At 53.4% G+C, this 13,224-nt stretch overlaps 1 protein-coding gene across 8 annotated transcripts in view; it reads right to left on the reverse strand.

Annotated features, from left to right (window-relative positions):
• RNF144A (ring finger protein 144A) overlaps positions 1-13,224 on the reverse strand; it is a 116,862-nt gene that overhangs the window by 12,335 nt on the left and 91,303 nt on the right. For all 8 annotated transcript variants that reach the window (XM_029938344.1, XM_029938349.1, XM_029938346.1 and 5 more), the window contains 2 exons: positions 8,163-8,310; positions 2,495-2,584 (listed from right to left, as the gene is read on the reverse strand). In XM_029938344.1, coding sequence (XP_029794204.1) covers positions 2,495-2,584; positions 8,163-8,310 — 238 coding nt within the window. The remainder of the gene's footprint in view (positions 1-2,494; positions 2,585-8,162; positions 8,311-13,224) is intronic.

Raw genomic sequence — 13,224 nt, forward strand, 5'->3', positions numbered from 1 at the left:
TTGGCCCCACCCCTTCCCACAGTTCCCCTCGGTGAGTCCCGCCCACAGGCCTTGGCTCCACCCCCTTACGCTTCCCACAGTGCCCTCAGTTAAGTCCAGCCCACAGGCCGTGGCTCCACCCCCTCCCGCTTCCCACAGTGCCCCTGGCTGAGTCCAGCCCACAGGCCTTGGCTCCACCCCCTCCCACTTCCCACAATGCCCCTCCGTAAGTCCAGCCCACAGGCCTTGGCTCCACCCCTTCCCACTTCCCACACTTTGCTGGTTTTGTGATTTACCTTTGCTCTCCTTTTGAAGCTGGTTCACACGTGTTTTACCGGTTTCCCCAAATCTAACACTAACTTGTGGACACCCTACGCTTCGATAGTTATGACCCTGCCCGTTCCGGGAGCTCCTCGCACCCACAGAGAAGCCTCCGTGGGACCCTGCACGGTGCATGCTTCTGTTCAGTTCCCCGGCCCAGTCCCTGCTGATCCGGGGCCCCAGGTGGCCGCGGGATTTAGCTCAGAGCGGGCACTCAGGAGCCCAAAAGGAGTTGGCAGAAAGCTGTTCCAGGCTAGTGCAGGGCATGGGCCCTTGTGTCTTGGATTGTCTTTCTCAAGTGTATTTCTCAAGTCCTGTTAATGACTGTTACCAGGAACTCAGTGCTGCCCAGGGGCCCGCAGGGACACGTGACTCACTCCACCTGAATGAACAGGCACGCCTGACAAGTGTGAGTGCCCAGGCTACAGGAGCACAGCTCCCATCCTGTCCTCGCTCTGTCCTGGGGGGCTAATAACGCTTGCCACCAGCAACCATTGGTTAGAAGCTCAGGTGGTGTGGACAGACACGGTTAGGAGCTTCAGATCCAGCACCTGCCAAGGTCCTGCCGCGTCCAACTACCCAGGGCACTGCAGGAACTCCCATCCCAGCTAATGCCAAGGGGATGGAGACGAGCCATCTGTGGGGCCGGGTTCACGCCGCAGAACACAGGAAACGTGAGGATGTGAGGCCAGTGCATTTGGGGAGGACTGTCTCGCAGCTGCAGGTAACCTCCTTGGAGCGAGTCCCCTTCCCTTGCCTGGTGCTCGTGCTCTACATGGGAAAGGCTGGAGCAGAACGTGATCCCCAGGTCCTCCCCTTGCCGTGACTGCCAGTGATTCTGCACAGGTGCACACGACGGCGTCCCTCACAAAGTGCCGTGTGAAGGCATGGAGCCCAAATCAGTGCAATGCATCCCCGGCAGACTGTTCCCCCTTTGCCTGGACGTCCCCCCCTCTGCCTGGACTGTCTCCTCCTCTAACCGGACTGACCCTTCTGCCCTGTCCTCCTCTCCCACAGCCCGCTCCTCCTCCTCACTGTGAAAATTACTAGAAGAAACCTCATTTAAAATGGCATCGCATCGGGAGACCAGCAGGTAGAGCTCAGGCCCCACCAGGTGTCCTCAAGGGCAGACCCCAGGGGCCTTGCACTGAGATCCTACTTTAGCGACTACTTTGCTTCCCCAGGAGGAGGAAGGACAGTTTCCTCCCCTACCACCCCTGCCACAGCCCAGCCAGTGAGATGCTCACAACTCAGCGACGGGAAGCCACTGCACGTGTGGCCCCCGGTTTATTCCAAAGGACTTCTGATATGTGACAGGCTTTCCAGCGCCCCCTTTCATCTATAAAAGAGTCCCTCCCCTTCGCTCTGCATCTTGTCTGTGAGTTTGCTGTAAGCTCACATGTCCCACGCTGCATTTCTAGGCTATTCCGAAATAAACCCATTTTTGTTGGTAAAACGAAATAGAAGTTTTCGTTTTAGGGTTAATATCGCTCAACACTCCACCATGGGAATCACCAGAATGGTCCTTCCCAAGCACACACTCCCCATCACATCCCCTCCACAGCTTAGCTCCCTGTCATGTCTGTCCTGCTGGTCAATTTTCCCCGACCCTACACGGCACGCTTCTATCTTATTCACTGGAGTACATCTACTGAGTCGCTGCAAGTGCCCCAGTGAATCAGACAGACGGATCGTATTCTTCCAGTGAATACCCGACCCTGTGATAGTACCCAGCACACAGAGGAAACAAATGCGTTTTGAAAGTATAGGTAAATGTTAAGGCACTGGTCCTCTGTAAACCCCACGGACTCCTGCTCAGACACTGTAGGCACTTTTTCCTTTCTGTCCCTCTTTCTTATGACTAACTTGCTTACCTCCCTCAAGGATTCTAGAAAAAGCTCTTCAGTAAGGACCATGCAAGAATTAACCAACTCAATGGATCATCACCAGAGCCGTGAGTAAGATGCAAGAAATCTACATTCTGACATTCACGGGCCGTCACGCGCCAAACGCGAGGCCCGTCTGCCACAGCTTTGGGCCAGGGCCACCAGAGGCACAATCTCAGGGCGAGAAAAGTTCGGGCAGGACCCACATTTACTAGCTCTACTTTCCTAAACAGCACATCTCCAACCAACAGGCGCGCACACACATTCTCTCTTCTGGAGATCAAAGTCCCGGGTGAGTCACCTCCTACCTGTGTCCGGTGCCAGATCACAGACGCCCTGGAATGGCCCAGCTTGTTCCGGCAGGGTCCTTTGTCATAATGGATCAGGAGGAAGTCATCCTGGGAGGAGGAGAGAGATCGGGGTGAGGGGCAGGTTCCTCGGGGCTCAGTGAGTGAGGCCTGCTGGGGCCAGAGCAAGTGGGGGCCGGGAGCAGAGGCGGGGTTCACACCCACAGCGTTGGGCTGCCCGCCCCCCCGCCCCCCCTCTTCCATTCTCCTGCAGCCTCCCCAAGGGGACGCGGCCTCCTCTGGCACTAGAGGGAGCCCTGCCCCAGATTTCGGTCTCTGGCTTTTGCAGGAAGGAGTCCGTGCTGTGGGCCAGTGAACAAGTAGGTCACAGGCTCTCCCTACCCTGCGAGCGGCTCCCGGATGTGTTTGATGCCACCAGAGCCCTTAAATCCTCCTGCCGCCCGCCCGGCAGGACAACCCTGGGCTAGAGGATGCTCTTGATCTCTGGTCCCTCCTCCTCCATTAGTGCCGAGCTTCCCACCTGGGAAGTGCTCTCTCCTTTCGGCTCAGACCGTGGAAACCCAGTCCTGCCTCAGCGACAGGCCGCGCGGGGCCATCTGCCACCGACAATGCCTCCAGATGTCTGAAGTGAGTTCTGACTCGCAGACACATCCTGTTCCTGCCGCCCTCCAGGCGCCCTCACCTCCCATCGGATCGTGGTCAGGTTCTGGGGTTGGGGACCCTCAGCCGAGGACAGCCTCTTAACTATGTCGCTAGCTCAGCGCTCGGCACCCAAGACCCGAGCCCGCACCAACTGGGCGAGCAGGAGCGGGCTTTCCGCACAGAACCCTCTGCTCCCCCAACTCCAGCAGGAAATGCCCTTTTCTCTCCTGCTGATCTCGAAAAACAACAGCTCAATAAACAGTGCAGAGAGGGGGTCCGGTGGCTGTGGACACATTTAACTGAGGGTGTAAACAGCCAGCTCCTCCTAAGAAAGGAATACATGAGCAGGGTCTTTGAGACCTGCTGCCCCAGGCCCCTGAGAGGACAGGAAGTCCCTCTTCCGAGCCCCAGAGAGCCGGCCGTTAGCCATGTGTCCAGCCCTTACAACCAACTATGCCGGAGCCGGACTGGGTGTGGCTCAGCCTGAGAACAGTGCTGGCCCAGAATCTGGGGCTTTGACGGGGCCCCTCCCAGTGCCAGAGGGTACGGGGCGTGTCTGAGGCGTGTCGGGAAACCCTGGCTCTCCTGGAGCCAGGCCAGAAGCCCCAGGTGAGGTGGGAGTCCCAGCTTGCCACTGCCTGCCCAGGGCCCTCTGCCCCCGGCCCCCTGCCCCCGGCCCTATGCCTGCTCCCTCTGCCTCGGGCCCCCGCCCCAGGCCCTCTGCCCCTTCCTGCCAACTCTGGAAGGAGGCCAGGGTGCGGGGATGTAAAGCTCCCTCCAGCCGGGGCTGCATCTTCTGTGAAGCTACTTCTGACCACGTCCATCCACTGTGAACCCTCCTTGCTTCCTTGAGCTCTGAATTACTGATATTATCCTGATATTAATTTAGTCATACACTGAAATCAGTTAATTTTTCATTGTTCTTTCTCATTTTCCTAATCATAAGGCCTTGTACCAAAGGCCCAGGAACAGCTTTTGAATTTGTTATATAGTAATTACAGGGTCTGTCCATCAGGAAGAGCTAACAATTATAAACATCTACGCGCCAAATTCAGGAGCACTCAAATACATAAAACAATCACAAACAGAAACAATCTTATTGATAAGAATGTGCTAATTACAGGGGATTTTAATACTCTGAAGTACAAACCCCCCCAAAAAAACGTGGGGGGCAGGGCGATCTCTAGCTCTTCAAGATGATGGACTCTGCCAGCCTGCTGGACACAGGGCAACCTTGACCCCAGCCTCTGCTCAGGAGTCCCTTGGACACTCAGGGCCAGCTTCCAAAACAGAGTGAAAAGCTGGTTCAAATAGGACCTTTCTCAACCCTGACAAAAGCACTCTAAGATGCTTTGAGGAAATACAAATGAGTTCATTGTGATGTTAAACTTCCTGGGGAAGCCCTAGGGCAGAACCCCCCACCCCCACCCCAGCACCTGCCAGAAATCCAGGTGTATTTTTGTTGGAGGCTGACATTTCCCTTCCTATTATTCAGGGAAGTTTCATTGAGCCCCTGGCTGGAAACAGAAACAATGCTGCTGGAGTAGAAAGCAGCAATCAAGAAGAGATTCACGGATAAAATACCGCCCCCCCCCCCAGACCTTTTGTGTCAGATTCAGGCTTGCACCCAAGGGTTCTCACCCCTAACTGTTGTTTTTTGGAGACTGAATGATCAAAGAGTGGAGACTATTAATAGTAAGTCCTCCTGGATTCCGCTTGAGAAAAGGAAGTACAGTAAAACCCTGGATTGTGAGTAACTTACTCTGTGAGTATTCCTCAAGAGGAGCAAACATTTCTAATAAACTTTAACTTGATAAACCAGCAATGTCTTGCAATGTGAATCCTAAGGGAAGCTGAACGTCACGTGATCACAGCTGAGCCAATGGTTCTTGAAATTCACTCTGATCTACAAGTGCTCTGGATTACAAGCACATTTCCATTTTACTGTCATGCCAACTCTCACGGACAGAATGCGTGTAGTAAATAAAATGGGTTTGCCAAACAAATTGCACGCTGTGGGCACATAACTATTACTTTAATAAAGCCTATCCCCCCAAAAAAAGGAAGAAGGTGCCTGTGTCCCTTTCAACTGTGTGGCAAAGGTGGGGGGCAGGGGATGCTCCGTGCGCACAGGGAGGGTCCGCGCCAGGTGCAGAGCGCGGAATGGGGCCCGCGGGAAGGAAGCAGTCTACCGTGATTATGACTCTCCCGTGTATCCACGTGCAAGACTGTCTCGGGTGGAGAGGTTCCCAGATGAAAAAGACCAGGAAAGTGCACTCCTGTCTGAGAAGCAGTGCTGGCTGCCAGCCACGTGCTCACACTGGTCTTAAATCATGGTTACTGTCCCTGATGAACGGCCCCTGAGCAGATTGCTTTCCTTGAGAATCTGCTTTCTGTGGCCACAGGGTCATTTTTCAGCAGCTCTTCGTGGCCAAAGACTAACAGGAAACGCTTGGCCAGGAGGATGATGACCTTCAAGGTGGGAAAGGGCAGGATGGTTCCTCCCTCATTAGTTCAGGCAGAAGAGCCAGGAGGGTCCAGGCCTTCTGAGCAGGGTGGGGGGGCCCCGGGCCTTAGAACGGAGTCAGGCAGACAGACAGACAGACAGGGTGTTGGTCAAGGACCAGAGCAGAGCCAACAGCCTTGTGTTCAACAGAGGCCATTCCCATTCCTGTGACTTCAACAAGGCAGCACAGTGACCCCGCCCCCCAAACTAAACCTAATGTCATTCGTTTTCAATACTTCCCCAAAAAAGGTCTCCCAGGACATGTGCTCACATGTTGCACAACTGGCTTTTCCCTTCCTTCCTCCTTTAGGAAACACGGCAAGGAGCAGCAAACTGCAGACCAGATACTGGATGGTCACATCGGAATTTAAAAATCAGTTTCTCTGCTTCTCCACATTGGAACGTGGTAAGATAAAATTATATACATAATGTAGAGAATATATATATATAATTTTATATACATACATATGTGAGAACTTTAAGGCCCCACGGGTTTCGTGGTGCTTTAGATACCCTTCCAAACATCCCTACCCCCCACACAAGGTCACAGACCAAACTTGTTTGGACCTACACTAAAGAAGATTTACCTTGCCAAAATGATTTATTAAACGTGCCTAGGATACAAAGAGGAAGCCTCCAGGACAGAAAAAGGGTAATAACTTCCCGAGACTTGTTCAGCTACACATGATTCTGCTGTACGTTTCATAACTGAAAGTTAATAAAGGAACAGCAGCCTTTTCCAAAAAACAACACAAAAGAAGCAATCTAATATTTTTAAGGGAGGCCTTTAAGTTGCAGACCTGTCACCTTCCTTAAGATTCCATCTCAATTAGGCATGTATGTTCCTGACAATCTGTAAGCCTGTCCTGAGGACGACAGGCAAACTTTCAAGGTTACTCCATGAAACCCGCTGTTAAGGACTCTTTCTCCACCTTCGCCGCCCTCCGGAGCCGAGCTGATCACTCTGATGTAGCTTCTGAGAGGAACACTCGCCCAGACCAGCGCTTCGTATCACAGAGTTGGGCACGCAGGGGCAGGCTGTGGACAATGGAACCCCTAGCAAGGGAAAGCAGGGGTCTGTGACAGCCCCCCTTTCTTTTAGGTAGATCTTAATGGGTTCACACGACTTTTGGAAGAGCTGACACCGTCATCCTTGCTGTACAGGACAGACACAAACAGGACACGGGTCTTGACTTGCTTGGACTGTCACTAACCACAGCGATTTTAACAGATGATCATTCCTGCTACTTAATTATAGTTTTCAAAATCCACGTCCAGGGGCACCTGGGTGGCTCAGCGAGTTGAGCAGCTGACTCTTGGTTTTGGCTCAGGTCATGATCTTGCAGCTCCTGAGTTTGTACCGAGTCAGGCTCTGTGCTGACAGCGTAGAGCCTGCTTAGGATTCTGTCCCCTCTCTCTCTCTCTTGGCCCCTCTGCGCATGTGCTTGTGCTTGCTCTCTCTCTCTCTCTCAAAATAAATAAATAAAACTTAAAAAAAATAAGTAAAAACCTATGTACAAATAAACTCTTGTAAAAGTAAAGTCAGAATGTCATCATTTTGGCCAGATGCCCATTCTCCTAATATGGGTGAAGAAGGAGAACATGGAACTGAAATTAGTATCCTTTGCATCTGGCCTTGAAGCTCCAGAAAATACCAGGTGTTCTGAGAGGGGAGGGTTGTGTGCTCCCGGTGGGGACTTAGCACGTGCAGAGATACTGGGGTACAGAGTGCTTGGGACACATTCAGTACAGGGCGTGCATGGGAGAAGGAGCCATATGAAGCTGGAAACTTCCATCCTGCCAGATGGCACAGAATATATGCTTTTCTGCCCGGCGGGGGACAGAGGTCACTGAACTGTTCCAGTGCCAACGTGTTCCCCAGTGCCCTGCCTCTGTTTACCCTTCCTGTTACACTAGCCGTCCTGCTGTGGCCTCATGTTTGCATCCTCCTCCCTTCCCCCCACCTGCCCCTGCAAAATCCATATTCAAGCCAGAATCTCCACGTGTGGCATCTCTGGGAGGTGACTAGGTTCAGATGATGTCATGATGTGGGTGGGTGCCCCGTGATGGGGTCAGCACCCTGACTCAATGAGGAGACCCCAGTCTCTCTCTCTGCCATGTGAGGACACAGCGAGAGGCCGGCTGTCCGTAAACCGGGCAAGGGGCTCTCTTGCCTCTCTGGGCACCGAGGCCAGGTGCCAGGAACCAAATCTGCTGGGCCCCTAACCTTGGGCTACGGGACTCCAGGTCACGGCCTGTAGTTTCTGCGCTCGGGCCCTGGTGTTCTGTTCCAGCGCACCCAGCCCAGACGGTCCCCACAGACAAAACCGAAGACCCCAGGACCCTGCCCGCCCAGGCTGAGCTGCCCTTTTGCTTCCAGAACTCCTGCACGCATCACCGTCTTCGGCACCCCTGCACTGGGGGAATTAATACTTTCACAAGCACAGGAAGACGTGTGATGAGGTTCTGTTTCCGGCACCTTCCCCAGGCCCCCCGGGGGGCGGCGGGGCCTGTACTCACGTCCAGAGACTCCAGGCAGTACCAGCAGAAGGCGTGCTTGCACTTCTTACACATCATCTGCGCACACCCCTCGTCCCGCTCGATGTACACCTTGCACTTGGGGCACCGCTTGATGGGCGCATCGTCCTCCTCCAGTTTGAAAGCAGAGCTGCGGGAGAGAGTCTGTCAGCCAGGGGCTCCGCGGGGCGGGGCGGGGGGCGGGGAGCTCCAGCGCACCCAGGGGCCCAGGCCACTGCTTATGAGATGTCGCAGGGTGCCACCGATGAGACCAACAGTCCAGAAAACAATCCCCAAAGGAACTGGACCAGCCGGTTGGGTTCAGGGGGAGAAGAAAGCAATGCCAGTAAGTGTTTACGCTTAGATATGCGTAGACCAACAGAGGAAATTAGGGCCGGGGCGCCTTAGGCATCTGACTTTGGCTCAGGTCGTGATCTCACACTTCATGAGTTCAGTTTCACACCGGGTGAGCTCAAGCCCCCGCTTCAGCGCTGCTTTGGGTGAGCCCCCTTCTCTCTCTCTCTCTCTCTCTTTCCCTGCCCCCCTCTCTCCCTCTGCCCCTCTTGGGATATCCAATCTCTGCCCCTTGCACTCATGCGCGCGCTCTCTCTCTCTCTCAAAAAAATTTTTTTTCCTCATGGCACCAGGGTGGCTCAGTCAGGTAAGTGGCCAACTTTAGCTCAGGTCATGATCTCAAGGTTCATGGGTTCAAGCCCCACATCAGGCTCTGTGCAGACAGTTGGGAGCCTGGATTCTGCTTCCGATTCTGTGTCTCCCTCTCTCTGCCCCTCCCCTGCTTGCACTCCTTCTCTCTCAAAAATAAACAAACATTAAAAACTTAACAAAAATCTTTCTCTGCTCCTCTCCCCGGCTTGCTCTCTTTCAAATCAAATAAAATATTAATAATAAATAAGTAAAATTACAAAGAGAAAAAGAAATTACGGCAAAGGCTTATAATGACTGTGTCTGGGTAACGGGATCGTGGTCATATTGTATGTTGCTTATTCGTGTATTTGTACAAATTCCAAAGGATCAATGGCAATTTTTATGCACTTTGCTCTTACTAGAAAAAACAGAAACAAAGACATGCTCTTCGTTTGATTAGATCTGTGGGGCCTTTCCTTTCAGAATCGCTTTGCGGGGAAGTCCGGCTAGCCAGAGGGGCTGGGAAGGCAGGGGGTTAGCTGCCTGGGGTCCCGGGCTGACTCTCCGCAGACTGGCCCGGTGACAGCCGCTCGGGGCCACGGCCCTCCCACGCATGCCAGGGGCACGCCGCAGCATCCAGTGGGGGGGAAGTGCCTGATCCATGACCCATCTGTGCTGCTAACACGGAGGGGACTGTACACAGGCTGGCGTGACTCCAAAAGAGTGCCCGTCCCCTGCTGTTAAATTTAAAAAGAAAGCTAAAAAAATTATGCCTGGAAACATCTAGAAGAATAAATGGTTAACTGCTACAAGAAGATATCTCGGATCGTGGGAACACATTTGCTGTGTTATCTGAACCCACGGGGTCAGACCAACACCCCCCGGGAGAACAATGACCGCCCCCCGGGACTGAGCAACCCTTCCAGAAGCCGAGGCGTCTGCGCGTATGCGTTCACGAAAAGTGAGCAAATCTGGCATTTCGGGAGCGTTCTGGCCAGAGGACCTCCCCCAGGCATCTCAGTCATGATAACGATTAAAACTAGTCTGACTTCAGTACGAGCTAATCTGATAATTAGCAGAGGCTCCTCTCGGGGAGGCCGGGGCTCCAGCTGCACGCTGGGCTCTGTTCTCTTCACTAGCAGGTGACCAGGGAGGACGTGCGGGGAGGGGACAGGCTGTCGGTGCAGTGAGAGCACGGGGTCTAGAGACACGTGGGTCCCGGCCCCGCCAGGCGGGCATCTCCGGTGTTAGTGTCCCCATCCGCCGCCAGCATCAGCGCCGGGGCTGCTGTGAACCCCGAAGGGTCTCTGTGCGTGTGGCACGTTCACATGGCACCTGGCACTGGGTAGTAACGCACGCGGTAGGTGGCAGTGTTGTTACGTTGTCACTGAAAGACGGGCTCAAACCCTTCTCTGAAGTGAAGGCTAAATGGCCTGTGAGCTGGCAGCCCCCAGCGTGACTTAGAATGAGCCAGGTGTCACGGTCACAGGGCGCAGCCGGGAGACCTGTGGGCGCCTCCAGCAGCACCGGGCCCAAGAGTCAGCTCTGCACAGACTCAAGCTGCACCTGACTTCGGCCGAGAGCCCAGGAGCCGGGGGCACCGGGTCTGAGCGGGAGGCCGGCCATCAGCTCAGGTACCACTGCTTCCATCTGAAAGCCAGCCGTGACCTTAATGTAATGAAACAGATTTTCTCCCATGATTCATGAACGGGGAGGGGGCGCAACCTCAGTGGAGAGTGAAGACCGTCGCTCAGCGAGGTGTTTTAAAATGGAAGCAGGAGCGCCTGGGGGGCTCAGCTGGTCGTGCGTCCGGCTCCTGATGTCGGCCCAGGTCCTGATCTCCGGGGTCGGGAGACGGGGCCGCACCGCCCCGGGCGCTGTGCCGACAACACAGACGCTGCTTGGATTCCTTCTCTCCCTCTCTCTCTGCCCTCTCCCTCTCTCTCTGCCCTCTCCCTCTCTCTCTGCTCTTCTCAAGTAAACAAACATTAAAAAAAACCAGAGGCGCCTGGGTGGCTCAGTCAGTTGAGCGACCGACTCTTGGTTGCGGCTCAGGTCATGATCTCACAGGTCTTGGGATCGAGCCCCTGGTCAAGCTCTATGCTGCCAGCATGGAGCCCGCCTGGGATTCTCTCTCTCTGCCCCTCCCCTGCTCATGCTTACTCTTTCTCTCTATCTCAAAATAAATAAAAATAAACTAAAAAAGTGGAAACAGTTAAACTATGTGAGCTCTAGTGTGTTGTGGCATGCATAGGAATTTACATGGAACAGTCAACGGTTTTCAAACGTTTTCTGGCATCTGAATTCTATTTCAAATTACTATTAATAACAACTCTTACTAGAAATGCAGATTTATGGAGCAGATAGGAGTCCTCAACAGCTTCCTCATGATCTGCATGTTCTGATGTCTTTATGTATGTATTTTTTTAAGTTTATTTATTTACTTTGAGAGAGAGAGAGAGAGAGCGAGCAAGGGAAGGGCAGAGAGATGGAGAGAGAGTCCCAAGCAGGCTCCATGCCGCCAGCATGGAGCCCGATGAGGGGCTCCAGCCCACAAACCTTGAGACTGATGAGAGAAACAAAGGCAAGAGAAATGTAGCTTAAATTAACTCTCCGCACAGCTCGCGCCCAGACACCTGAAACACGCAGTGTGACCTTGCTCAAGGAACTCAGAGCTGCCTCACTTCCTCCACGTTTGTTTTACTAGAGACGAAAAGAAACCTTAACAGCAGCTAGCCTCCCAAGGACCTGAAACCCTCGATTTCGAATTCCTTAGAGACTGACACTATCCCTAACCCCCACCAACCGAAGAGTACCTCATCAGTCACTTCCCGCAACCCCAGTGTGGCTCTTTCTGTCCACAGTCCTGTCTCGGGGCTTTAACAAAATCACCTCTGCACCAAAGACTCCTCAAGACTTCTTTCTTAGCCGTTTGCTCAAGAATGCCCATCAAGATCATGACCTGAGCTGAAATCTAGAGTCTACAGTCAGATGCTTAACCGACTGAGCCGTCCAGGCGCCCACACGTGCCCTGATGTCTTTAAGGGGCAGACACAGCGTAGCTGCGGACACTGGTCACGTGGTGAAGGGAACAGGGCACAGGGATGATGTGATTAAAACAACCCTACCACGTGAAAACAGCCAAGTGCCCCCTCAGTGACGAATGCCACCTGCCATGAGCCTCAGGACCGCGAGCAAGAGGCTGTGGTCGGGACTCACAAGCTAAAGGCACCCCAAAGCCCCTCCTGAGGGCTGGCTGGTTGGGGCTCCAGCAACTGCCAGCAAGGGGGATGCAGGCTGGTGCGGCGCGGCCTGACAAGCCAGAAATTCAGATGTTTACGTGACATCTTCTGATGTCTAAATCTCCACAAAACGGAGTTGGTGAATTTGGGTTTAAATTTCCCTGTGCCGTATTTGTTTTAGTTTGCACCATGTGATATTTTTCACTTCTGTTTGATTTTGTTCTTCGCAAGATGTACAAGGTGATGATTTAGTAGACGGATATAGAGTGCAGTGGGTGTCGCCCTCTCAGTGACCTAAATGAGACCAGGACATCACGGTGAAGAAACACGCCTGGGTCCCTCTGCACCCACCCAGGACGGGACATCGACTCTTTCTCACTCCTGATTTCCTTTCTTTCTTTTTTTAATGTTCATTTCTTTTGAGAGAGGGAGAGAGAGAATGAATGGGGGAGGGGCAGAGAGAGAGGGAGACACAGAATCCAAAGCAGCTATAGGCTCCGAGCTGTCAGCACAGAGCCCGATGCGGGGCTCGAACTCACAAACTGTGAGATCATGACCTGAGCCGAAGTTAGATGCTCAACCAACCAAGCCACCCATGTGCCCCATGATTTTCTTTCTTAACAGAATGTAGAAACCCACCCTCTTACTGAGAGTTTCTCTTTTTAAAAAAAAAAATTTTTTTTAACATTTATTTATTTTGACAGAATCCCAGGAATAACGCAGGACTCCATCCCATGAACCACGAGATCACGACCTGAGCTGAAATCAAGAATTGGATGCTTAACCGACCTACCCAGGTACCCTGGGAGTACCTGGGAGGCTTCAGGAGGGCAAACCCCCACCTGCCTCCTACTTACCTGGTCGCCACCCCGGACTCCCAGCTCTCCCAGGGAGGCGCTCTCTGACCACACAGAAGGGCGCTTCCTCTTGCAAAGTTAGGAAACATTAAGAATCTAAATACAAGGTCAGTGACTCATTCGGGTATTTGAGTGCCTGCTGTATGCCAAGATCCGGGGTGACAAAGGTTCAAACAAGCACAGGCTAAGATGTCAGGAGCTCGGCCAGGGGAGCGGGGGGAACAGTGGCATCCACGGGTGCCCTAAGGCACGAAACGGCTGGTGTCCTCATCAAGGGAGACGAGCCCCAGTGGGGGCACAGAGGGTGGCGTCACCAGCCCC

Source organism: Suricata suricatta, chromosome 4, assembly GCF_006229205.1.
Source record: "Suricata suricatta isolate VVHF042 chromosome 4, meerkat_22Aug2017_6uvM2_HiC, whole genome shotgun sequence".
NCBI classification, from domain to species: Eukaryota; Metazoa; Chordata; class Mammalia; order Carnivora; family Herpestidae; genus Suricata; species Suricata suricatta.